A 27673-nucleotide genomic window follows, 5' to 3' on the forward strand; every position below is an offset into this window, starting at 1 on the left:
CAAAACCCTAGAACTTCATATTAATTGGACAGGGTCCTGTACTATACTAAAAATAAGTGACTGTCTTCACCTTTCACTTGATTTTCTAGGTGGAGCTCCTATACATTTAATCTATTCTGTATTTATAGTTTAAAGTTACAGTTTTAAAATTTATTATCACTGTTCATTGATCCTGATTATTCCCATAATAATATGAGACAAAATCTCCTGTCCTTTTAATTTTTAAAACCTTCAGATGTCTACTTCTCTGTAATGTGTAAGTAACACATTGGAATCACAAATGGTTGTGTCATCGTTCTCCAAATAACAAAGTTTGGTATGACATGTCATCTACTTTAAATTGTTTATTGAGATTTAGGCTTAGGTGATCACAATTCTAAAAGTTACGTAAAGATTTAATTTAAATGAGTAGGGCAAGAATCATTGTACTATTTAATGTACTTTCTTTTAACATTTTTTAGGGTTTTTGGTGAAATTTAGGGGATAGTATGCTGCTCTCTTTTACCTAAATGTACCCAGGGAAATACAATGTTGGTAGTAAAATTTTCTGGGAGTCAGGATTTATGTAGCTCTTTTTTGTCCTTGTTTATATATTTATTCCCTTTTAATTGTATCCTCTTAAAAACATTCTTAGACCTGCATCTGTACTAATTAGGTTTATAGAACTATTCAATTTTTGTATTCATTGTTGTCTTGTAGAATTCTTTGGTAGTTTTGATAGAGCCCTTATGTTTTGTGACTTCAAGATATTCTGAAAGTCATATGTATTGTGTTCCATCTTTTGTAATTAGCCCTTTGTTCAGTATCCTTCTCTCATTTTTCTGTTTTGTAATCTTTCTCTGTCATAAACATTAAAACTTTTTAAATTCTCATTTTGAGGGATTATGATGTTTGATTTAAAGCTGTACATATATATTCACAACTTTGTCAGTTTTCTTTCATGGATACCTAAATGGTTTTGGAGTTAGAAAATGTATGGAAGTAATAAGTACATAACTCTCTTTGGGAAAACGTAGACCTATTTACAGTCAACATGGTTATCAAATATTCTAAGAGAAACCTCCAACTCAGACCACTTCTCAGTAAAACTCAGGTCTTTTTTTTTTTTTTAAAAACTATTCTTTAGTTGTAGATGGACATAATACCTTTATGTATTTATCAGCGGTGCTAAGGATCGAACCCCGTGCCTCACACCTGCAAGCGAGTGTTATACCACTGAGACCCAGCCCCAGCTCTCAGGTCATTATAATTTTTTTTTTAAGATAGAAGTTTAATACTTATTTTTCAATTTTTAAAAATTTTTTTTTAATATTTATTTTTATGTTGTGCTGAGGATCGAAGCCAGCGCCCCGCACATGCCAGGCGAGCGTGTTACCACTTGAGCCACATCCCCAGCCCCTCTCAGGTCATTTTTAATAACATCTTAATATTGTAAGTGACATTTTCCATTATCACTTATATATAGGTGTTGTGTATTTATATGCTGTTAAATTTGGTCAATTGGAGTTTTTCTTGTTACTATAAATAATGGTGGTCTTCCACTATAATTGGAAGATTTGCACATTTGTACTGAGGTTTCTTTATTCTCATGTCCAAGTATATAGAAGCTTCTACCACATGAACAAATAACCTAGTCATTTTTGCAGATGCTAATCAACTAAAGTGGCCATTTTGAGAAGGAGTATAATATGTCTTCTTTACATTATGCATTATTAAACTTTTTTAAAAAAGTTTATACTCAGAGTTTGTCATAGCTTAGATTCTTGTACAGTAGTGTGTATATTTAACATTAATATAAGTATGAAAATCTTACATTCATATTATCTTATTCTTCATAATTACTGCTTTATGATATTCTCATCATTGGACAGTATGTATTCCTTTTATTTTTGGAAGGTTAACTTTGTAAAGCCTTCATATTTAAGTCATAACATTTATTACCTTCTCAGGAATTTCTTTCTTTCTTTCTTTTTTTCTTTCTTTCTTTTTCTTTTTTTTTTTAAAGAGTGTGTGTGAGAGAGAGAATTTTTTATTATTTATTTTTTAGTTTTCGGCGCACACAACATCTTTGTGGTGCTGAGGATCGAACCCGGGCCTCATGCATGCCAAGCTAGCATGCTACCACTTGAGCCACATCCCCAGTCCCCTCAGGAATTTCTTTACATTTAAATTTTTAAAGTTGAAACAAAAGGGCTTGTGACAGTTCTCACCCAATGTACAGGTATGAGATTAGTCTCAATAAATTAACAAAGTTCATTTTTTTTTTTATTCTAAATGTGCCTGTGTTCTTCAGAGGTAAAAATAATAATCTCAGTATAAGGTGGTCTTTTTATTTGTTTCTAGTTAACAGGGGCCTCATTGGCTCTTGTATTTTTGTCAGGATGTTTTATTTTTTTCCCCACATTTGATAGCCAGTGGTTTCATCTAAGAAGTTGGTTTCTTCCTTTATCTACTATAGTTTTGCTGATTCTTTTCTCAAGGTAGGTGAATACAAGTTTCTGTAGGGCTGGGTCAGTACTGCAGTAATTATGATCTTTTCTAGTAGCAATCAGATAGCAGCTCTGGAAAACAATTCTTTCCTGTTTTGGGGTAAGTTTTTGAGGATCTTGCCCTTTTAAAAGTTTTGATGTCTTATAATCCCAGAGTTTCTGCAGTGGGAAACCTATATATTTTCCCATGATTACTTGTCTTTATCTGTGTACTGGTAGGGTTTTCAGATGAAATAGATAATGCTCAGTTGAATTTAACTTTGAGATGAACAATGAAAACTTTTTAGAACGTCTCAATATTATATTTTTTTCCCTGAAATTTCAATTTAATTTGACATCTGTTTTTATTTTGTTATTTTTTCTTTTTCTTTTTTTTTTTTTAATATTTATTTTTTAGTTCTCAGCGGACACAACATCTTTGTTGGTATGTGGTGCAGAGGATCGAACCCGGGCCGCACCCATGCCAGGCGAGCGCGCTACCGCTTGAGCCACATCCCCAGCTCCTATTTTGTTATTTTTACTACGTGTGGTATCCCTCTTCCTCTTTTCTCATTAAACATTGAGCACCCCGAGAGAAGGGGATCTGATTGTACCCAAATACTTCTATACTTGGTTTCCTGTTCCCATGGTAGTGAGGTTACTTTTTACTACTGAAAGAATGAACTGTTCAATCAGCTTTAATGTTTTTTTTTTAAATTTTAATATTTATTTTTTAATTTTTCGGCGGACACAACATCTTTGTATGTGGTGCTGAGGATCGAACCCGGGCCGCACGCATGCCAGGCAAGCGCACTACCGCTTCAGCCACATCCCCAGCCCCAGCTTTAATGTTTTTTTATCTGAGAATTTATCAAGCAACTTTGTTGGGTTTGCCCTTTTCTGTGAATTGAATTCATTGAAAAAAAATCATGTTTCAATGAATAGTTGCAGATCTCAACCTTAATTAAAAACAATTTCATCTTCCTTTCTCATTCTCTTCGTCATCTCTCTTCCCCTTATCTTTCAGCCTCTTACTATAATTAGCTAGCATTAACAGCAAATGTTTGCTTTAGTTAAATTATTCAGAACATTTATTTTACTTGTCAAAGGTTAGATCAGGTTGTTGTTTGAACCGGTAATTAAATGCAGCCTAATATACTCTCATATTTATATGCACTATAAGCATGTTTCCTCATCATTCTGTATAATTTTATGATCTTCAAGGCTGACATTTCAAAAAGAATTTTGATTTTGTGGAAAAGAAATCTAGTTAATCTAGTTTGTCATCTAATGTGAGAATGTCCAGAATTTTGATTAAAGATGAATACTATATTTCAATATAACATGCTATATTGTAGTGATGATTTTCACCAAGTATTATATAAAATTAAGCTCACTGCCTTTTGGATTTGCATTGATATAAAGAGCAGTGCTATAGAATTTGGTCCTCATATGTCCTCAGTGTGTATTTGTTAATGAGTGTTTTAGGTCATATTTACGGTATAGCTTTTAAAAATATGATAGATAACTCATATCATGTAGCCTGACCAGTGTAACCTAAATTTTTGTTATCTGTTCTGACGGTGTACAAAAGGGTCTTTTAAATCACTTAAATTTGTGTGCTTATGTAGAACAAGTATGTCTCAATTACTACTCATATGTTGGAATTACACTGAAGTATATCTTTTGGATTTTTATTGATTGATTGACTAGTATACTAGTAACTTGAAGTATAGGTGAATAAAAATATGTCCACTACCCTTAGGAAGAAGTACAGATTAGAAGAAAACCAATTGTTTTACTCAGCAATGGTTCATGTCAAGGTGTTAAGTATGAAGTGGGCATCTGAAACAAAATTTGGGAAAGGAATTTGGGGAGAGGTGATTTTGCATTGAAGTTTAAGGGCAAGTGGCAATTGAGTAATAAAAGTAGTGCCTGCCAGAGGAGTTACATGTATGGAAGTGCTGAGATTTATAGTTTGGTTTAGCTGAAGAAAGGTTAAATATAGAAAAGCAGCAGCAGAACTTCTGTCCTTTTTTAAATTTAAAATGTGCTCAGTTGTTTCCATTGCCGAATCTTGGGCATGTTCTATAAGCTGTGCCTTGAATCCTTTCTGCTTCTTGAACCTGATTGTCCACCAAGCTGAACCTGATTCCTTTTACATTTTGATTGGAAGGTTCCTGCACTGTCTTCTCTGAGCCCTTGCACATGATGTTTTCCCTGCCCAGAGGAATATTCTCCTCTTCTCTTCTAGTGATTTCCTAATCTCTCTTTACAGTCTACACTACTTTTACTTAATTGAGATCCATATAACCTTAAACAAAATGTAGCTACTCATACATCTGCTGTCTTATGAAGAATTTTTTGTTTATTATTGTGAGGAAACCACAAGATACTGCAGTTTTTGATATGTTCCTATACATGATTTATTTAATCTTTGTGTCAGTCATAAGTAGTATATGAAATTAAAAAGTAGATATAATTTGTCTTACAGAGTGTCATCTTTTATCTAGAATTTAATTCATCTGAAGAAAAAATAATTGCAACAAAAGTAAAATCATCTTTCAAAACAAGAAAAATAGAATTAGTTATAACATACCTTATTTATGTTTAGATGTGTGGATTTTTAATAAAATTGACTTAAAAGATTAGCCACACAAGATTGTCTAGTTTATATCAAATCTGAACCAGATGTTATTCTGAAGGCCTTTCAAGCTTATCTTTCTTATTGAAATATTGCCCTTTTTGTAAATGCATAAGGATACTTGGAAATTCCAGTGGTGGTTCCTTTTTCATGAACTTTATTTGATTCTTCATAATCACTGCTTTATGACATTTTCATCATTGGATACTATGTATTTCTTTTATTTATTTTTGGAAGTTTAACTTCGTAAAGCATCCATATTTAAGTTATAACATTACCTTCTCAGGAATTTCTTTATTCTTCTTCCCTCCCTCCCTTCCTCCCTTCCTTCCTTCCTTTCTTTCTGCATTACAATTCTTAATACACCATTATATCATAATTTATCATATCTCTGATTATATATAGGGTATGTTGACACCAAATTCACATCTTCATACTTTACATTTAAATTTTCAAAGTTGAAACAAAAAGGCTTGTGACAATTCTCACCCGCTGTACAGGTATATCTACCAGCTAATCTCATTTCAGTCCAAATAAGAGTAAAGGAGCACACATTGAGTAAAATGCACAGATTTCATGCACCCTTTTGTTTTCTTTGGTGTTAGTGTAAAACAGTGTTTTTTGGCTGAAGGGCAGTGTTAAAGATAACAGCTTTCTACCTTATGCAGGTAATAGTATGAATAAGCACAGGTAAGTGTAGGTGGCAAAAGTATGCATGCTCAGACACACCCTCACACACAAGTGCACACACCTGCTCTGCAAGAGTGGCCTTAGAAATCTATTGGTCCTCAGTGAACTGAGGTTCTCCTTTTCCTCCTATGGTTCTGAGCATGTACTCCGAACAGCAGCACAGACCAGGTGTCTGCTGGACTCCTTAGCCTAGAGAGGACCCTATCTGGGACTAACTGTCTCCTCCTTTAATTATTATTTGAAGATCTTACTCACCTAGTTTTTTAGTCTGTTTCATTTTACTTTTTGTGGTGCTGGAGATCATACCAGTGCCTTGTGCATGGTAGACAAATGCTCCACTACTGAGCTGCCATTTCCCAGCCTTCTATTCGGTTCCATGGGATCTATCTCCTCAAATATCAAGTCTAATTTATTTTAGAAATTTTATTTTGTGCTAATATATGTCCCTCACATACACCTAAGAACTTTTTAAAAGTTAATTTAAATTAGTATTTAACTCAGAGTTAAATTTCTTCTCATTGTGTTTTATTATGACTCTTTAAAACTTTATCCAGAATGCCATAATAAAAAAAATAAGGTTACATTCCCTGGGTGATAACTTTGCTTTACTAGAATTTAGAGGAATTGTCCATAGTAAACAAAATAGAAACAAATGTGTAATATATTAGATATTGATAAATGTTTTATGAAAAATAAAGCTGTTAAGGGGATTGGGTTGGAGGGGTATAAAGTTGTATATCTGGGAGTGTGGTCCTCAGTGAACTCACAAACAAAGCAACTGTTGAGCCAGGACCTAAAAGCAATGGGGGTGAGAATCCTCTGGATATTTGTTTTTGGAAAGAAGAAAGGACAACCCTCGCCCCTCTTCCTTTGCTAAAAACTTGCTCAGCACATTTGAAGAACTATCAACAGACCTTTAAGACCAGAGGATTGGAGTGAAAAGTGGAGAGAATTGTGGATCAAAGTTCAAAGCAGTAGCAGGGAGCAAAATTGTATAGAGCTTTGTGGAAATTTTTTATTTCATTCTGAGAAGCCATTAGCTTGTGAGCAAAAGAGAAATATGGATGGCAGCTGAGTTAAATTTTAAATGGATCAGTTAGGTAACTGTAGAAAGCATGGCTGGGAACAGGAAGCTTACTGAAGAGTTTTATATAGACCACAATGTGGGTGGCAATGACTTGGATGACTTGAGTGTGGTACACAGTGATCTGCTTCTGGAGTTTGTTTTGAGGTTGTAATGGACAAGATATGCCAATGGATTAGATAGGATCCAGGAAAAGCTTTTTATGCTGGCCTCAATTTGAGCAGATATCTGAATAATATGAAGGAGAAAGTATTCCCAGAGGAATAACAGGAGATATGCAAAGACCTAAAGTGGCAATGAGCAGTATTTATGTTTGAAGGGTAAGAAAAAACGATCCTGTGGGTAGAGCATATTGAGGGAAAAGGGAGAGTAGAATCAAAGTGTTATTCATGGACATGAATTTAGGGCTTCTTAAAGAGTTTGGACTTCATGCTAAAAGTGTTGGGAAACTATAATGGCAAAAAAAAAATCACATTGACTATTGTGTGGTAAGATTTAGGAAGCTGGTTTATTAGGCTGATTTCATGTAGAAGTTTTAGAAAATATCAATGTAGTGATGATTCTAATATTATAACAAGAATTATATATTGTAACATATATTATAACAAGAATGCCAGAGGTAGAATCAAGCTAGGATTGGCTAATGCACTATAATTAATAGTCTACACTTTGTAATTGAGAGAAAAGTCTCTTGAAGCCTCTCACATTGAGTGACTTGTCCCAGCCAAACTGACAAAAAGAACAAGATTGTTATGATTGGCTTTATAACAACAGTGAAGAATAGAAGCAGGAAGACCAGTTGGGAGGGAATTAGAAGAATTCAGTGAGAGAGATGAAACTAGGACTCTAGTGTCAGGAGAGGTGTTTTTCCAGAAAGAAAACAAAAAACTTTTGAAAAAGTTTTTAATAATTTTTTTTACTTAAGTCTTATATTACATACTTACTACGGACTGAATGTTGTCACCCCACACCCCCAGTTCATATGTTGAAAAAGCCCCAATCTCTAATGTGAAGATGTTTGGAAGTGGGGCCTTTGGGAAATAATTAGGTCACTGGAGGAAAGCCTTCATTAATGAGATTAATCCCCTTATGGAAGGTATGGGGGAGAGAAATGACCTCTCTCTCCTCTATGTAAGGACACAGCAAAAATATATCCATTTGCAAATGAGGAACTGAACCTACCCCCACTTTGAACTTGGATTTCTTAGTCTTCAGGTCTGTGAAAAACAAATAGCTTAAGCCACCCAGTAAATAGTATTTTTATTATAGCAGTTTTAACTGATCAAGTCTAACTTGAAACTTTCATGTATTCTGCATAGTTTTCATTGTGTACATTATTAGTGTAGTATGTTGATTTTCAGTGGCCAGTTAACCCGAAACCTTTGTTCTAACAGCATAAAATTATAAGGATTAAATACCTTTTTTTAAAAAAAAATCATTGTTCTTGTATGAAGAACTTTATTGTGTAGTCCTGTACCTGTTTATTAAACAGCACTTTATATTACAACTTTATGACTGGTAAAAATGAGTTGGGGTTTTAGGGTTTTACCAATGGGTGATACTTAATATTGAATGACATGTATTAAGACAAATGCTTTTATATATGATTTATTTGGCATTGTAAATGCATTTATCTTGTGAGAAACAGAACCCCTGTTGTCAAATGAAGTATTCTGGAAAGGTTTGGAGTAAATAAATAATAAAACTATTTTGATATACAATCTAACAATATTAAATATTAAGACTTTCAAATGATTGATTTTAACAATTAATCTGTTTAAAGTCCAGTTTAAAGTCCAGTGTAACACTTCTGCATTAAAGATTGACAGAATTTAAAAATTGAACACTGTTCTTTTTTCTTTTTTCTTCCTCCCTTCTTCCCTTGTAATTAAGACTTCAGAGAACATCATTAATTCCAACTGTCAACTGTACCTTTAGCTACTAACACTTAAAGGTGTTTTTTCCTAATTTTATAGATAATGTTAATTACCTCATCTCCTATTATAAAAATAGAGCTTCTATTAATAAAAACTTGCTTTTATAGCCAAGACGTCATATTTTAGGTTAAATATTCATCATAGTAAATACATGCTATCTGTAACACACATTTATGCTGTATCCCTTCCTTTTATAATCATATTCTGGAAGTAGCCTATTTAAGCTCTTTGATATGTTTTTATTATTGAAGAAATCTTTGTGTGAAATAATATTACTTTGTCATTTCAGTGTTTGACTTTTTAAGTTTACCATCAGTGAATTTAAGTGAATGTAGTATGCTTATGAGCTTTTTTGAATATGGATGTCTTTAGAATGACACAACTCAGAATGCTAATTCAATACCTAAGTATTAGAAACAGTGAAGTAATGGATATAAACTGAAATACACAAAACCTAGAGGTTCTGTTATAATCATTTTAAAAGAGAAAGTATTATTCATTCAGTCTATCATTTTATCTGTACAGTGGTAATAATTTCAAGTTTTTGAGACGCTTATGCATGTGAAAGAAGTTTTAAAAAATTTTCATGTACTTTAAAACTGTCTTCCAAACTTCAGTGCTAAACTTCCACCATTTTGTTAATCAGTAGCACAGGACTTCCCTCTTTTTAGACAGATCAGTTTTACATTTAATGCTATAAGAATCAGATATGTGAAACTAGTGCAGGTATCTTTAAGATTGTCCTTAGAAGGTAACTTAATTTAAGATGAGATGGAAATTTCCACCTAATTTGTCAGTTTCTGTGACCAGGATAGTACTGAAACCAGTTTTGAGTTTTCTGAATTTCAAATTTATGTAAAACAGGGAAACTTGTTATTTATAAAAATTATAAGAAAGTAAAGACAGTCCCTTTTCCATAAAAATTGGGTATCATTTTTATCAAGAAGTCTAGACATAGCTGTGTAGCATTTGAGAGAACTGAAATATATCTCTCATGGATTTGAGTAGTCATTTACAAAGAGGCCTACTTCTGGTCTTTCTGTGTTTTTCTCTATGTAGAAACTAGATGGTAGAGATCATGTATAGAAGTCAAAGTTTGTAATACAAATTTAAGATGTAATGGATCATTAAAACTCAAAGTTTTTGTTAATTTTAGAGTGATTATTTTTAAAACTAAAGACAAAACTACCTTCATTTTTGTATGAATTGTTATCAAATATTTTCATATAGTGTGATAAAGGTATTGAATTTGTATGTAAGAAATATCAAAATAAGTACAGAGACATATTTTCTTGTGGTATATTTATGAAAGAAACTGAGAATTTCTTAAAAGTATTTCACAATTTAAAGCCATGTTTTATTCTGATTTTTATAAGGTAATCAGCATAGCAATAACTGACACATTTGAGTATTTTTGTGTATTCTAAAATGCCAAAATATCCCTTTATATTAAAATAAAACAACAAAAAGTGCCAACTTTTTAATAAGTTACCTTTGAATTAGATCATTATTTAAGATTATAATTAAAAGAAAACTAAGAATATTTTTCACACTTTTTCTCTTCCACAGATTGCTTGAAATAACTCATTATTAATAGTCATCAGGTTTACTTTTATTAATTATAAAAGCATTTCAGTATCTCAGTCAAAACTATAGGCATAATAAATTTGGAGATAGTGGATTCCTGATTATATAGAATGATTATAGATTAATGCATTCCAGTTTGGGGGGTGGGGTTACCATATACTTGCCAAGTACTGAAGATTTATAATTGTAACTAAATCCATTGAAACATTAGTGGGCTTAATTTCCTTTAAGTTGTTGAAAAGATCTTTAAGTTGTAATACATTGAATGAATATATAAACATCATCCTATTGTAGTATATCTTAATTTAATAATAAAATATAAAAAGACATTTTTCTTTTTTTTTTTTAAGAGAGAGAGAGAATTTTTAATATTTATTTTTTAGTTTTTGGTGGACACAACATCTTTGTATGTGGTTCTGAGGATCAAACCCGGGCCGCACGCATGCCAGGCGAGCGCGCTACCGCTTGAGCCACATCCCCAGCCCCAAAAGACATTTTTCTTTGTTTTCAGGGTCTGGGGCTTGAACCACAGCCCCTGCAAAGCAAGCACTCTACCTCTGAGCTGCAAGTCTTTTTTTTTTTTTTTTTTTTTTTTTTTTTAAATTTGAGATAAGGTCTTTCTGCTTTGTTCTAGCTGGCCTCAAACTTTTGTATTCCTCTTCCACTAGCCTTTCAAGTAGCTGAGATTACAGGCATTTGTCATTAAATGAGGTAATTCCCCCCCCCCCCAGGCCTCCTTGAGTAGGGGATCTTCTATGTTGCCTATACTGGTCTTAAACCCCTGAGCTCCAGAGAGCCTCCTGTCTCAGCTTCTGAATAGTTTGAACTATAGGTACATGCCACAACACCTGGCTTGTTGTTCCTTTTTAAAATAGACTTTGATATCAATTTGCTTGTCAATTGTCTGTTATTTATAAAGTTTAAAATTCATACAAATCATTTTAGGTATGTGAAATCTATAATACAAAGAGAAATTTAGGTAATGAAGTTATAAAAACATGGTTTGGGATATTAAAGAAATGTTAAGGTAAATCTAGCTGTTAACTTGGAATAAGTCATTTAAAAATTTTTAATTTCATATTTTTAAGATGCAGCAACATGGAAGAGGATATGAATATTACATTAAAAAATAGTTGCCCAGATACAATTTCAGAATCTGTTTAATCTGTTCTGCACAGTATTTATTTCTAAATTTGAATTATTTGCCACAATTACAAGTAAGGGGGGTTCACAGAAAATTCTGTATATCTATTTTGTCTTAAAAGAGCTGAAGCAGAATTAAGGGTGTTTCATTATTCACAGACTCGTCATCTTACGCCTTGTTTTATACTTGGTCTGTGTGCCTCACTGACTTATTGAGATCCCCTTGTAGTATATGAGAAAAAATATAAGCTCTGGATCTAGACAGAATGTGTTCAAATTCTGGCTTCAGTACTTTCTAATTGTGTTACTCTAGACAGATTTAATTAGTTTTCTCTTAAACTAATTTGAAAACAAAGATAATGAAGACACATCATCACCAAGTTGTAAGAAAGATGAAATGATAAGTGTACATGAAGAATTTAGAGTGTTTTCACAACAGTATTCGTTGTTTGCAAATGTACACTGTAATTAATAACGCTTTTTTCCTGAATATAATAGGCATTTAAATTTGGTTAGCCTTATTGTTGTAGAAGACTTTCTTTTCATTAATTTGTTCAACAGGATTATCAGATTTTTTAATAACTTCTATATTATCTGATTATCTATATTTTGCTATCCTCTAGTAGATAATTTCCCAGAGTTCCTTTTATAGATGTGTATTGATTTGCATACATATGAAGCAAATAGTGACAACTATTTTAAATCTATGGATTTAGGGTTTTCTGGATTTAGAAATTTTTTATTTTATCTCTACAATATAAGTTTTCGATTTTCCTTAAGTCTTTGATTCTGTTGTTTTAGCCACAATCCCAGGGCATAGGACTTGTTAACATCATGCTGTGATTTGTGGGTGGGTGAGGAGTTGGAGGATTCTAATAAAAATGGAGGAAGTGAACAGGAAAGGTGTGTTTTACAAGGTGAAGATTTTAGAGAAAAAGTGAATGGAACGGAGGAACATTTTGTATTGGGGAAAGTTGATCAAGGATTTGTGTATTCGTGAGTATCACTGAGACCTTTTCTCCATAGCTAAGGACTATATCTTATAAAATTAAGTATTCATTTTTTTTGGACTTGCTTTTCCCATTTATTTTTTCTCATTTTTTCTTTTATGTCTTCTCTGACATAGAAATTTAAAATATTATTTTACTTGCATTATTTTGGATAAAATTGATGAGCCTCGTTTAATTTTTGTTAGAATTCTGATTTGAAAAGTTAATTTGTACCCTATGGCTATAGAAAAATTACAAGAAGTTAACATGTGAGTTTTCCATTGTTGTGTCAAAGTACCTGTGAAATCAACTTAAAGGAGGTAAGGTTTATATTGGCTCACAGTTCTAGAGGTTTTGGTGCATAATTGGTTGGTTCAATTGCTTTTGGGTGGGTAGAATATTATGGTAGGAGTTACATGGTGGAGGGAGCAAAGCTGCCTACCTTATGTCTACTGGGAGGTAAAGACAGAGAGGAAGGGGCCAGGACCACTATAGCCTTCCAGGGCATGCCCTCCAATGACCTAACTTCCTTCAACTATAGCTGTTCTCAAGTTACTGCCCCTTTCCAATAGTGCCATCAGCTGGGGACCAAGCCTTTTACACATGAGCTTTGGGGGGCACATTTAGGATCTTAACCACAATAGTTAAGGTACCTTAGAAACTTGAGATTTTTTTTTTTAATGTTTTCAATTTGGAATAATGTAGAACAAGAATATTTGGAATAAGAATTGAGGGGAAGCTCTGTCAAAATCATGAAAAATATAGGTGGTTACTTATGTAATTGTGCCTTTGTAAGATAACACAAGAAATAAACCCCTGATGGAGATACAGTCATATTTTGATGCATAAAAATGAAAAATGTATACTTTCTGTCACAAAATACCCTTATGTCATAACAACTTAAAGATGGACACCCTTTGAGAAAAACGTATGTGTCATATGCCAGAGACTTAATATACTTAATATTTAAAGCATGTTTTCAAATCGTAACAACAAATAATTGTCAAAGAAACAGAAAATCTTTAGTAATCACATTGCATTTTCTTGATACTCAATGAATCTCTGTTGTGTCAGTTCAGAAAGATCCACACAAGCCTAAGGGAAATGAACTTTTTTATTATATTCAAATCTTGCTAAAGCACAATTTACCAAAAAGTTATATAATCTTAATTTACAAATATATTTTACAATCCAGCAATTATACTTACAGGAATGTATCTTAAGGAAATGGTCATGGGTTTGACACAGAGATATTTACTGTGAGGTTGTTTATGGTATTGAACAACTGAGAGCATCCTAATTGTTTACTAATAAGATACTGGTTGCATAAATTGTGATAGCTACATGATGGGATGCTAGGGATCCATTAGAAATGGTAACGTACACGTATTTTTATTGTACTGGGAAGGAAGACACTCATGATAAATCATTGTTTATCATGATGGATCACATTAAAAACATGTGTTTTAAATATCCACAACAAAGACAAGAAAAGTATGTATGGTACATGGAAATTGTAACAGTGCTGTTTCTAGCTAGTATAGTTGTATCAATGATTATCATTTGCTGAATTTTTTGTACTTTGAAGGTTTCTATTGTGAATGTATTGTTTTTGTAGTAAAAGATGCCATAAATGTAAAAACAGGGTTTGTTTTTTAACTTCCAGTTCAGCTGTTTGTGCAAAATTTTACTGAAAATGAATGTGATTCAACATTGAAATAAAGGATATAAGTGAAGTTCAAATTTTGGGAGAATGTGTTTAAATGGAAATTTTTTGCCACCTTTTTTTTTTTTGCTTTTTTGCATAAGCCTGCTAAGGTGTAGTAACAGTCCCTGGAGCCTGTGGAAAACTTGTTAATGTCTCTAATACTCATTTAATCATTTCAGTCTTATATTTCTTCCTTGTCATAGGTGAAAGAAACAAAAAATATTTTTTTGTTTATTTCCTAGGAAGTTCCTTTTGGTGATACTGTCCAGTTTCTACAATGTATCATTCCTTATCTGAAACTAGACATCCTCTGCAGCCAGAAGAACAAGAAGTCGGCATTGACCCCTTGTCCAGTTATTCAAACAAGTTTGGAGGTGAGTTTTGTATGCAATTGCTGTCTAGGAATGCTAGGAAACCTAGCATAGGTGTTCCAGTTAGCTTGGTCCTCCTTGTGGGTGCAGTTTTCACCAGGAAACTTCAAGAACTTTAAGAACTTTTTCCTGGATATTTACAGAACACTATTGACACTAATGAATGCTACAAAAAGTCTACTTTGAGTTACAGACAGAAGCATTAGTCAAATGTTTAATACACTGTCATTCTCAGGGCGGAGCAAGAAAGAGAGTAAACTATGATGTCAGCATACAAATGCAGAGTCCTTTCTCAAACATATTTTAAAGGTATTGATTTTTACAGGGATTTTTCACTGCTTTAGCAAGTTTATTTCAGGATTAAAAAATAATTGCCTGAGGGGTTTTTTTTTTTGTTTTTCTCTTCCTTTTGCAAATAATTGAAAATTTGACATACTTCTAAAGATCTATACTCAAATTATTCAGTTGTAAACTGTTAAAAAGTAGAGTATAGTCAGCGTCTGTCCTATTAAAACCTAACGAATGTGTCTATGTCAAAAATCTTTCTTAGTGTTTACTCAATGATAGTAATAACATACTTAAAAGGAAGGAATGAATGTGTGAGAATTTTTGAAGCTTTATCCTTAGTTTTAGGTAGATCATTAAATATTTGATTAAACTCATTGACTCAGTGACTACTTGTAATTTTGAACTCATGAAATGTATATATCAGGTTTAAAAAAATTTAATGATATTTTTTTATACAAATGGAGCACAACTTTTCATTCTCTGGTGGTACATGCTGTAGAGTTGCAACATTCTGGCAATCATACCCCAATCATACCCGTTATATCAGGTTTTGAGGTCTATTTTAAAATATCTTAAATTAGTAAAAGTAATTAATATGTGTTTTATGCTTAAAATAAAATTATTGTTTTGTGTGTGTTCATATTAATGTCAAGGGCTGTCATTAGCTCGTGTTTTGAGAATTTGAAGAATTGGTTGACTACTAAATTGGCTATATCTTTAGAATGTAAGCCTTTTTATGGAGTTTATTATTATTTTTTTGTGTGTATATCTTTAATATCTGCATCATGCAAATGCCATTGATGTTTTGAATGAAAATAGTAGAATTTCAAAATGACTTTGTGATATTTTTATTTTCATATTTTCTTACATAAAGACTCAACAGCCTGATGTTTAAGAATTTGATAATATGAAAATGTGACCATTTTATTTTCAGTATTTTAATAGTAAGCATGAAAGCTTTCCCAGTAGTAAGGATGAAAGTAAGCATGAAAGTAAGCATGAAAGTAAGCATGAAAGCTTTTCAAGTGAGGATTTGTCTTAAATGTAATTAATACCTATAAGCAGTACTCACCATTAAATAAGTTAAATAAATTTGCTCATACTTCTATAAGTATTTTACATGTACATAAAATACTTTAATACAGTTTTCATACTATTTCTGGCTTTTATGCCTAGTGGAGAATATAGTTTTCTGTTTTTTAAGTGCATATTTTTCTCTAGTCTATTTCATTAAATATTAAAAAAAATTTAAATTAATTTTATCCTTTATTGTTTACAGAATGAGTAGTTACCTTTACTGAAAAGGCTTTTCATTTATATCCTAGCCTAACATTTCTATGACATACTGAGTTATTAGGAGTGAATTGATGTTTAAAAGTGCCATTAATTCATTTACCCCAAATGTTCATTAACAATGTAAATGTATGCTGATGTTCTATGAGACAAGGAAGTGACTAATGACTCTTCCAACTAACAACACTTAAAATGAATAGAAACTTTAGATAGCTAATCTTGAAGTAATCAAGACCCTCATTCAGCTTGGCATCTCTGTATGCTCTAAAACAGCTGTCAACTGTTAAAAATATATACAAAACACACATACACACACACATGCAGAAAGAGAGATATGTAAATATCTAGTTCTTCAAATCCATAAAGGCTACTAACCTTAGTGGATTTTTTCATTGTATATGTAAATATTTTATATAAAGTATCTATTTCATCATCTTAGATTTCCTTTTTGAAGAAAAACATATATTGCATTTTAATAAGATTGTCATGTTTACTTGAAGAATCATCACCTTCCTAGTATGTTTGTTTATTTTAATTTGTCTTCCATGGGATTTTTTTCAAGTATTTTGAAGCCTTTTACACATTTCTGCTACAATCTTTAGGGAATTTGTGGCTACCAGATAACTTGTTTTCTAAGTAAACACTGGACTTCCATCAGTGGTTTGCCTGCGTATGAGTCATGTATAATTGAAAAAAAAATTGTTATATACACTATTAGTAAACAAAAGTCTTTATTTTCTTAGTTCTGAATTTTACATTCATATGGAAAGAGAATAGCTGAATGTTTCTGAGAATTTATGAAGTGATTAGTAAAATTACCAGGTAATGGGGTGTGGGGAGGAGGGAGGGAAGGAGAGAGGGAGTGAGAGAACTGCGAATTACTGTTTATTTTCATGGCTAGTTGAGGAAAAAATGTAAGGGCAGAAGAAAGTACTATTTATACCTACATATAAATATTAGGGGGTATGTTCCAAGTGAATTAAATTTTTTCTTGGCATCCCTTTTCAAATAAGGAACAGCACAGAAAATATGATATTTTCTCTGTACCCTGTTAGAATTGGTTATATATATATATAAATTGCTACCTTAAATGCTAAGATCTTTGATCATAGGGAAATAATGACTGATCAGATACCTATAATTCAAAGAATTTTTTTTAAAAAGGAAAATATTTGTTATGTCATGATTGTTTTTGGCATGTGACTTTTAATCATTAATTAAATGGAAAAGTAATTTATTTTTAACTTAAAATATCAATATCAAGATTTAGTGCAGTTTAAACTAATTAAATAATATTATTGGAATAAATAGTTGTTTTCCCAAGTTTATAAGTTGTTGGAATGTTGCTTATGAGAAAAGGACATTTTCCTTCATTAGATTCCTTTGAAAATAGCCTTTTGTTACATACTACCAAAATTTTTAACTTCAATTCTAAATGCCTCAGTACTCGCCTTCTTACAGCTTGTATAATAATTACTTGACATCTTTGCCTTTTTTATAATCTGTCTCAAAGCTTCCTACCTTTATGTATAAAATATTTATTAACCTACTTTTAAAAATACAAGATATTCACAATTCTGCCACTCCATTTTTTGCCTCCTTTAAAATTTTGTCCTAAATTTGCTTTTTTTTTTCATTACAGTGCCATAGAGTTTTAGAACTAAAAGGGAATGTCCTGAATTTATTGATGAAGAAATTGGTAGTAATTAAAATACTTAAGTTGATATGGTAAAATGATGTTGTTATGTCATGGCCTTTAGTTTAAAATCTTTGTCCTTGGTACTCTTCTTGTACTCCATACTACACTTTACCCCACAATCCAGTAGTGGTGGATTTAGATTTGAGTGAAAGATGAATTTGTTCTGCCAAGGATAGATATCTGACCAAGGTACCAACCTGTCTGAGGCAGTTTATATTTCTGTCCTCCTATATCTAATTAGCTGGAGTCATTTTTAGGAAGGAGAAAAATTCTTTTAATTTCTTAACTGATTTACAGCTCTTTAGCAAGTATACCATTTTACTAAAGATCAAATCCATACTCAACTATGATGTGTATGGCTGTTTGTTTTCCTTTTCTTGCCCGGTTGAGATGTGATGAGCCAGTTCTAGGCTATGGGCCTCCTCTCATACCATTGTTCTTCAGCATTTTTCTTGTTTTCTTCATATTACTCCACAGAATATGTAATCTTACGTTAATTTGTTTTCTTGATTATTATTTTGTCTCAAATGTAGCCTTTATGAAGGCAGGAACCATGCTGGAATTGTTTGTATATCTAGCCCCGGCACATGAGCTTCGTTGAATAATTTGTCGAATGAAGTTGTTGTTACCAGTTTGAGCAGTATATTAATCAATAATTGCTTAATATCTATATTCCATCTACTTTTCTCCTTTATTTTCTAAATTATAATGTATGAAATTTGTTTTATTGTCTCTGGTTATTCTAGTACTTGAATTTTTCTTAAAGTTTCAGAAGTCAGTGTGTAAGGGTCCGGCGAAGCGTCGGAGAAAGAGACCACACGAGACTAACTTCATGCAAAAGCAAAGGGGGATTTTATTAGGGGGGGATCCGTTCCAACGCGTTGGGGCTCTGTGCTCACTCAAGAAGGGAGAGCAGCCCAGAGCCCAGAGCAGAGGTCAAGCAGAGCTTAAGTACACTTTTTGGAGAGGGTGGGGGGCTTTACATACATCAGAACAAATCATCATGAGGCGCGGGGAAATTGAACAACAATTCTAATACATGATTAGTCCATTCATTGGCGGGAACAGTTTGGGCAGGGGTGATTGGTCACTTCTATGTGGGGTACACATTCAAACTGATTGGTTCTGGGGCCTATATGCTTACGTGCCATGCTACCTGGAACCCTTAGCTATTAAACAACCAGGGAATCAATGGAGATATTTACTGGGCAGCTCTCGCATTGTTCTAACAACTTCACAAAGATTACAGGTTCCGGGGATGGCAGGAAGATGGTAACAATAGACTATTTAAATTCTAACAATGGTCTTTTACTTTTTAGCCCAGGCCTTGTAATCTGAAAGCTTTACATTGCCCTAGTCTTTTACACTTTAACTTTAACTCAAGATTTTGCAGCTTAGAAATTTTACCTTTACAAGTGTACTCTCCTCTTTGGTCTTTTTGACCTCTCTTCCTTTCAAGTCCTTCTTAAAAATCACTTTTTTGGGCTGGGGATATAGCTCAGTTGGTAGAGTACTTGCCTTGCGTGCACAAGATACTGGGTTCAATCCTCAGCTCCATAATAATAATAATAATAATAAATAATAATAATAATCACTTTTTCCATGTTTTCCTTTAATGATGTCATATGTCTAAATTTCCACAAGGACAAGGTAGAGTTTTCTGCTTAGTAAATGTCAATTTATGACACCCTAATTAACCCACAGCAGTAATTACTTTGCAAAAGAAAGCTAAGGAAATAAATGATGACTTTTTCCAACTTTTTGGGTGTACAGAATATGTTTAGTATGCTTACATAAATTTAATATGTACTTTTACAGCTTTTTTTTTTTTTTGGATGGTGCTGGGGATTGAACCCAGGGCTTTGTGCATGCCAAGCAAGTGTTCTGCCACTGAGCTACACTCCCATCCCATACATAGCTCTTAATGAAATTTTTGTAAACATAATGTAAACAAATTGTCCTATGGAGCAAATGTACTTTATTTTGCAAATGAAATACTGTAGAATCAACAGACTGTATGTGATGGCAGCTTTTAAGTTTACAATACTTTTTGTAAGGGTCCGGCGAACCTCGGAGGAAGAGACCACCAAGAGACCGACTCATGCAACAGCAAAAGGGGTTTATTGCAGATCCAGCATGCTGGGGCTCCTCGCTCACTCAAGAAGGGAGAACAGCCCACAGCCCGAGCAGGGGTTGAGCAGTGCTTAAGTACACTTTTGTAGGGAGGGCAGGGACTTTGCATACATCAGAGCAAATCATCATGAGGCGCGGGAAAATTGAACAACAATTCCTGAACATGATTAGTACATTCATTGTCGGGAACAGGTCGGGCGGGAATGATAGGTCAATCCTAAGGAGGGGATACATTTAAACTGATTGGTTTGGGCCCTGAATGCCTACGTGCCAAGCTGCACAGGGTCCTAAGTTATTAAACAACTAAATGGTCAGTTCTGGGAATTGTCCTAACAGCTACAGGAATTTCAGATTTTGAGTGTAGCATAGGAACTTAACAATACCTGATCCTTTACATTTTAACTCGGGCTTTGCAGCTTAGAAGCAGCTTTACAATGCCGGGTCCTTTACATTTTAATTCAGGCTTTGCAGCTTAGAAACTTTACCCTTTCATTTTAATGTGTTTTATTATTCAGTAAATACTTGAGTGCCTTCTGTGTACTACATTTATTTATTTATTTATTTATTTTTAAATATTTAGTTTTCATCAGACGCAACATCTTTGTATGTGGTGCTGAGGATCGGACCCGGGCCGCACGCATGCCAAGCAAGCACACTACCACTTGAGCCATATCCCCAGCCCATATTTATTTATTTTTATATGGTGCTGAGGACTGAACCCTATGCCTCACATGTGCTAGGGTGCTAAGCACGTGCTCTACCACTGAGCCACAACCCCAGCCCTCTACACATTGCTTTAAATGCTAGAAATGAAAAAAGATAAAAATAGTTCTGAATGCTCTGTTGTCAAGTTTCATTGCAGGATTTGGGGGTACCATATAGGAAAGCAAAGGGCCAATTAAGATATAGAATAGTGAAGACTTTCCCAGAGGAATTTATAGTATGCTCAGCTCTTATATTAATGGGTAGAGAGAACAACTTAAACTTGGAGAAGTGGTAGATTGAGTAAGGTGTGGTTTCTTCCTTAGCCACAACCTAGATGATGAGGGACAGTAGGCATCAGAAAAGATTCTAAGAAGTTCAGTTTCAGATACAAGTTTGAATTGCCTAATAGCATTCAAATGAAGATATACATGCACAGGTCTGGGTAAAGATAAAGATTTGTAGCGTAGGGAATGGTGTAATCACTCCATAACAGCATGTAGTGCAAGAAGAGTACCAAGATTTTTAAAAAGCCACTTGATTGTCTTGTAGCAAATGGCCTTTTGCAGGCTCCTGCAGAGGAGACTAAGAAGTAGAGATTGAGGAGCAGAAAGAAAACCAGGAGAGGCCGGAGTCATACAAGTCAAGGTGTCAAAAAAGAATGAGCAAAAACTTTCAGATGTTTGTTGAAAGTTAAGAAATAGAGGCATTCAATGGACTAAGTCATTGTGACTGTGATAAATGCAGTGGTTTTTGTAATCTTAAGATTCCATAGTCTAATACTCTTTCATATAAATCAATCATTTTCTATTCTAAGCTGGCATGAGGAATAGAGAAGGTATAATAATACTTGAAAAATTAAAAAAGGAAGAGGAGTTCTGGGAGCTTGGAAGTCTGGAGGAGATGTAATGTAGAGCAAAGATGGAAGAGCATATAGAAAGGAAGAAGGATGTTATTTTTGGTAGAAAATGGGAAGGAAGAAGAAGATAATGGTGTTTAGGTACTGTAAGTTCATCAGGTTGGTGGCAGAGAATTCAATGAAGTATCACTGACACTTTAATCTATTTGGATAAGTTAGGACTACGTTATTTGCTGAGAGTGAATAACAATATGGAGCAGTTGAAGATTTGTGAAGAGGGAAAAAGATTAGAATGAGTTGATAAAGAAGGTAGAACCTTAGGCATCATTTTAAAAGGTGATAATACCTTATAAACTTGTGTGATTATGTCCAGATTTCAGTAGCTAGGATTTGGTGACAAAAGCAGGCAGGGAATTTGTGTCAGATAACAGGTAGACAGTAGTTAAGAAAATCTGTGGTCGGGGCTGGGGATGTGGCTCAAGCGGTAGCACGCTCGCCTGACATGCGTGCGGCCCGGGTTCGATCCTCAGCACCACATAAAAAGATGTTGTGTCCGCCGAAAACTAAAAAATAAATATTAAAAAATTCTCTCAGAGATCTCTCTCTCTCTCTCTCATTCTCTTAAAAAAAAAAAGAATCAGTGGTCGAAGATTTCATTGATGGATTGAGAATATAAGGAAGTTTGCTCAAAAGAAGGGATTCTTAGAAGGCAGAGTAGAAAATTTTAAGGGATAGAGTCAGGGGGAACGAAACAGTAGTGATGATGGGAGTCCGACAGGGGACATGGAAGCAGTAGGGCTAAAGTTTTGCTTGATGACTAAGAGTCAGTGATGGTTAGAGAGTAGCAAGCTTTTCACAGTGATTTTTAATAATCTAGAATGTTGTATATTATATTTTATGCCTTGCTATTTAATGTTTGCTCACAATTCCCCCAAATTAGTAATATGGTCTCAAATCACTTCTTTTTATTATTATGTGTTAGATAAATACATGAATTCAGTGAAACATTGCTTAGTGTTAGTAAACTAGCTTAACATCATGTTGACTCTTTATAATACTTTAGATCTATATTAATCTGAATACGTCTTGGTTTGAATTTTATTTTCAATAAAAAACAATTCTCCCTAGATATTAAGGAAAAAAGGCAGTGTGGTTAGATGAAAGTTGTTAGGATAGAAAGTCATCAAGGAAAATAGCTTTATTGAAGGTAAAGATTGTGATATAAATGGAAGAGTATTTAAATGTGGTAACAAGGATTTTTAAAAAGTGGATTATTTTAAAAGATCTGTTTAATTCCTAGTAACAAAACCAAAAATCAACCAAAAGAATAAGAAAACCAGGTATGTCAAGTGGAATGACAATAAGAAGTGACATCAGAGAGTGATGAACATGCCATGCTATTTCCTCTAAATTAAAGTGCTCCTTAAAAAAAAAAAAAAAAAGTTGAAAATGAGAGACCTCAGTTGAAAGACCATGAATTGGAAATCTGCCAGTCATCCCCCAGAGATGTTAGTTTTATGTTTAAGCATAATAAAAAGTACAAGAAAAAAGAAAGGTTAAGAGCAGAGGAATTCCCCATGATTAAACATATTTTAGAAGAAATAGAACCTGTATTTAAAAAAAAATATTGGAAAAATAATTAGGGGAAACATAGAAAAGCAGCATAATAGAATTCATAGGTACAAGAACTTGCAAAGAAGCTCCAAAGTGAGTAGTGTTTAAAAACATTGTGTTTGATAAAGATATTATAAAGCAAAAATATATAATTTTGTTATTGGAAGTGTATTTATCATATGTAGTTAGTGGTTAAGCTGTTTTCACGATACTACTAATTGACTTGAGTGGATGAAGGCAAAGATAGTAAACCAAAATGGGACTCAAAATTAACATTTAAAGGTAAGGGTCAAATATTGATAGCACTACGATAGCAAAGAATGTTCGACTTATTCTTTAATATTTGAATTGGCTTATTATATGTGGATTTTTAAGTTTGTTCTCAAAGTGAATTGATATTTAGGAAGTTTGGCATTTTAATAACAATAATGAAGTTCACTCTTGGTAAAAGTGTATTTTTTTTATAAAAAGGTCTTCCAGTCTGATTTTTTTTCATCAAGTTGTTCATTCCTCAGTAATTGGATCTGCTTTTTCATTTTATTTCAAATATTTTGTTGGTGTGGCATTTCCTTTTGTTTCCTTGAGGAGAGAAGGGCTTCTTGGAAGTTGGATGTGACCAGCCTTGCAAATACCTTGATATTATGGGTTTTTTTTTTTTTTAGGGTTCTGGGAGCAAAGGACATCTCCCTGCTTGTCAATGAACAGAAAAACAACCCTCAGCCATCCTCTCCTTGGGCAAAGATATTTTCTCTACAATGCTTAGACAAGCAGAAAGGCGTTTTGAACTCCCAAGCATGAAAGGTTGTGTGATGGTGTTTTTTGTGGGTTAATCTAGGTGTCACTAGAACAAACAGAGCAGAAGATTCAGGTGAAGTGACCAATAATGGAGTTATTATCAAAGAATTATGTTAGTAGTTTTGTTGCTGATTCCATAGTGGTGCCAGGAAAGACAGTAAATCGAGACTTTGGGAGTATTTAAATAATGAAATAACCAGCTCTGAACTCACATAGTTAAGGAAAGTATATCAGAGTTTTCACCTGGCTTTTCACATGTTATAGCTTCTTTTCATTTATTTACATGTGAAAACAGATTCCCCTCTCCCCCATGGCTTAATAGTGAAAAGGATAATTAGTTCCTTTTAAGTATAATTCTCCACTTCTCCTATGCTTTTCCTGACTCCTTTCATAGTATGCACCAATTTTTACAACTCTATGTCAACTATTAGTTTTAAAGATATAGGCTTTCTTACTTTGATCTTACCCAGTGAGAGAGAAGGAATGGATATCAAAGGAAGATGAGGAGAATGCAAGAAAAAAAAAAATTAAACCTGACTTTAGGAAAACACTCTAAGACCATTCAGTCATCTATTATGTCTACATCCACCTCACTGCCCAAATAGAAATTCCCAGATACCTTCAAAGTTCAAATCTTAAAATTATCTGCTACCTTGCTGTATCATGGTCAGCTATGTAATAAAATATCTAGGTGTATTTTTAAATATCGCTGATATATTTTGGTAAATTTCTCTCTACATGTAGTTAGGAGTTTAAAAAAATGTTTTACTCTCACTGTATTGGGATATTGATGAATTTTTTTTGTAGGTGGAAGCCAGGGCCCTTGTACTTCTCTTTCAGAGAGGTAAGAGAATTGATATTTTGAATTCCAATAACTTTTTTTTTTTTTTTTTTTTTGGGTGGTGGTGCTGGGGATTGAACCCATGGCCTGTGCATATGAGGCAAGCACTCTACCAACTGAGCTATATCCCCAGCCCAATAATCATTTTTAACACAGTAGTCAATTTACTGTATGGAGTTTTTAATTTGTGTTATATTTGTGGGTGTTTACATCTACTTTAGTGTTTTATAGCAATTTAGGACGTATACATGCCATTTATATAAGAAGGAGACATGTTTTATTGTGGTATTCGTATTTGTATTTGAATTATTTCCTTTCTTTAAGTATTTAAATGTAGGTTCCCCCATTACTATTTACTTGCATTGATGTTATTAAGTGATGTCTTTGCCAAAAACTTTGATAACCTCTTGGCCCTATTAATTTGTCATTTATCTAAAGTTCACATTTTTATTTTTAACTTGCATTCTATGGGTATTAAAAATAAGTTAGTTTGCTATCACTATACTTTTGCTGGAAGAAGGACTTGCTTGTCACACAAATAGTGGTTTTGAAATCTTTTTCTCAAGAAACACTTGTATTGAGCCAGGCATGGTGGCACACACCTGTAATCCCAGCTGCTTGGGAGGCTGAGGTAGGATTTCGAGTTCAAAGCCAACCTCAGCAATGGTGAGATGCTGAGCAACTCATTGAGACACTGTCTCTAAATAAAATACAAAATAGGAATGGGGATGTGGCTCAATGGTTGAGTACTCCTGAGTTCAGTCCTCAGTACCAAAACCAAAACAAAACTTGTATTGTTTTAGAATTCATACTATGTAAAATTTCCTGAGAAAGAGTCTCATTTGAAGAATATAGGAAAACACAAAGGAAAAGAAAAATGTTAGTTTCAAACTGTTGTATTTTCCTATTTTAGGAAACTCTTAAGTATTTTAAATAGAAGAAATAAAAATAATAATAATAAAAATTACAAAATTTAATTACATGATCATTTTATTATGTGCCCAGTACCAAGAATATAATTTACTTGAGTCTTTAGACAACTATCTGATGTTCTTTTGCTGACATACATTGTATTTCTCTAAATCCTGCCAAAATTTAAATAACTTTAATTTTAGTCAGAAAAACCCAACTAGCTTTGATTGAGATATATTGTGACAATTTATCTGAAGTCAGAATTGAGGCAGTTCATGAACCAACTAATCTTTTATATTATGGGATCAAAATAATTCTTGTATTTCACTTACTGCCTTCTTTCTTCTCCCAAATGTAGAGAGATTTTAACAGCAGTTGATTTCATAAGATTTTTGTTTAGGGAAAATTTTAATAGAATGTGAGTGATTTGACCAAGTTTAGAACACAATCATTAATCTGTATCTATAACTGAACTTATAAATTTGTTTTATTGAACTGATTAATAGATTTTCAATCAGACATGCTTACATGATAGTTAAGAAATTGCAACAATACTTAGGTGAGTGGAAATCAGAGAGGCACACATGGTTTTTCACACAGAAAGGGCTGTGGGCCACAGATCTGATATTCATTTATTTGTACAAAAATATTTATTGAGCACCTAGTATCTGGGGAGATAATTTTTTTCTTTTTTTAATTTACTTTTTTTACATGAGCTCTATTATTATTATTATTATTATTATTATTATTATTATTATTGCCTTACAATTATTAATACACCTTTATGCCACAATTTGTCATATTTCTGTACACAAGATATGTTGACACCAAATTCACATCTTCATACATGTATTTTGTATAACGATGAGGGTCTCCTTCCACCATCCATGCTATTCCCTTTCTCCCTCCCTTTCCCTCCCACTCCTCTTCCCTATCTAGAGGTAATCCTCTTCCCCTGCTCTTCTTCCCTACCCCATTTTGAGTCACCCCCCTTATAGCTGAGAAGACATTTGGCATTTGTTTTGGGGGGATTGGCTAACTTCACTTAGCATAATCTGCTCTAATGCCATCCATTTCCCTGCAAATGCCATTATCTTATTATTTTTTAGTGCTGAGTAATATTCCATGGTGTATAAATGCCACATTTTTTAATCCATTCCTCCATTGAAGGACATCTAGGTTGGTTCCACAGTCTAGCTATTGTGAATTGTGCTGCTATAAACATTGATGTGGCTGTGTCTCTGTAGTATGCTGTTTTTAGGTCCTTTGGGTATAGTCCAAGAAGAGGAATAGCTGGGTCAAATGGTGGTTCCATTCCCAGCTTTCCAAGGAATCTCCATACTGCTTTCCAAATTGGCTGCACCAATTTGCAGTCCCACCAGCAATGTATGAGTGTACCTTTTTTCCGAATCCTCGCTAGCACTTGTTGTTGTTTGTTTTCATAATGGCTGCTACTCTTACTGGAGTGAGATGATATCTTGGAGTAGTTTTAATTTGCATTTCTCCGATTGCTAGAGATGATGAGCATTTTTTCCTATATTTGATTGATTGATTGTATATCCTCTTCTGAGAAGTGTCTGTTCAGGTCTTTTGCCCATTTGTTGATTGGGTTATTTGTTGGGTTTTTTTTTTTTGTGTGTGTGTGTGTGTGTGTGTGTGTTTAACTTTTTGAGTTCTTTGTATACCCTAGAGATTAGAGCTCTATCTGATGTGTGAGGGGTAAAAATTTGTTCCCAGGATGTAGGCTCCCTATTTACCTCACTTAGTATTTCTCTTGCTGAGAAAAACCTTTTAGTTTGAATTCATCCCATTTGTTGATTCTTGATTTTAATTCTTGTGCTATAGGCATCTTATTAAGGAAATTGGGGCCTAGCCCCACGTGATGGAGATTAGGGCCTACTTTTTCTTCTATTAGA

General features: G+C 33.4%; 1 protein-coding gene across 8 annotated transcripts in view; it reads left to right on the forward strand.

Moving 5' to 3' along the window:
• TBC1D5 (TBC1 domain family member 5) overlaps window positions 1-27673 on the forward strand; it is a 515818-nt gene that overhangs the window by 168278 nt on the left and 319867 nt on the right. For 7 of the 8 annotated variants that reach the window (XM_081287560.1, XM_081287556.1, XM_081287557.1 and 4 more), the window contains one exon: window positions 14493-14624. In XM_081287560.1, the coding sequence (XP_081143686.1) occupies window positions 14528-14624 (97 nt within the window). In that variant the 5' untranslated portion in view covers window positions 14493-14527. Of the gene's footprint in view, window positions 1-14492; window positions 14625-24811; window positions 24849-27673 lie in introns of those variants that run through there. The other variant, XM_081287562.1, reaches the window with a different exon arrangement.

Source organism: Spermophilus citellus (assembly GCF_964194105.1).
Source record: "Spermophilus citellus genome assembly, chromosome: 3".
In the NCBI taxonomy this organism is placed as follows: domain Eukaryota; kingdom Metazoa; phylum Chordata; class Mammalia; order Rodentia; family Sciuridae; genus Spermophilus; species Spermophilus citellus.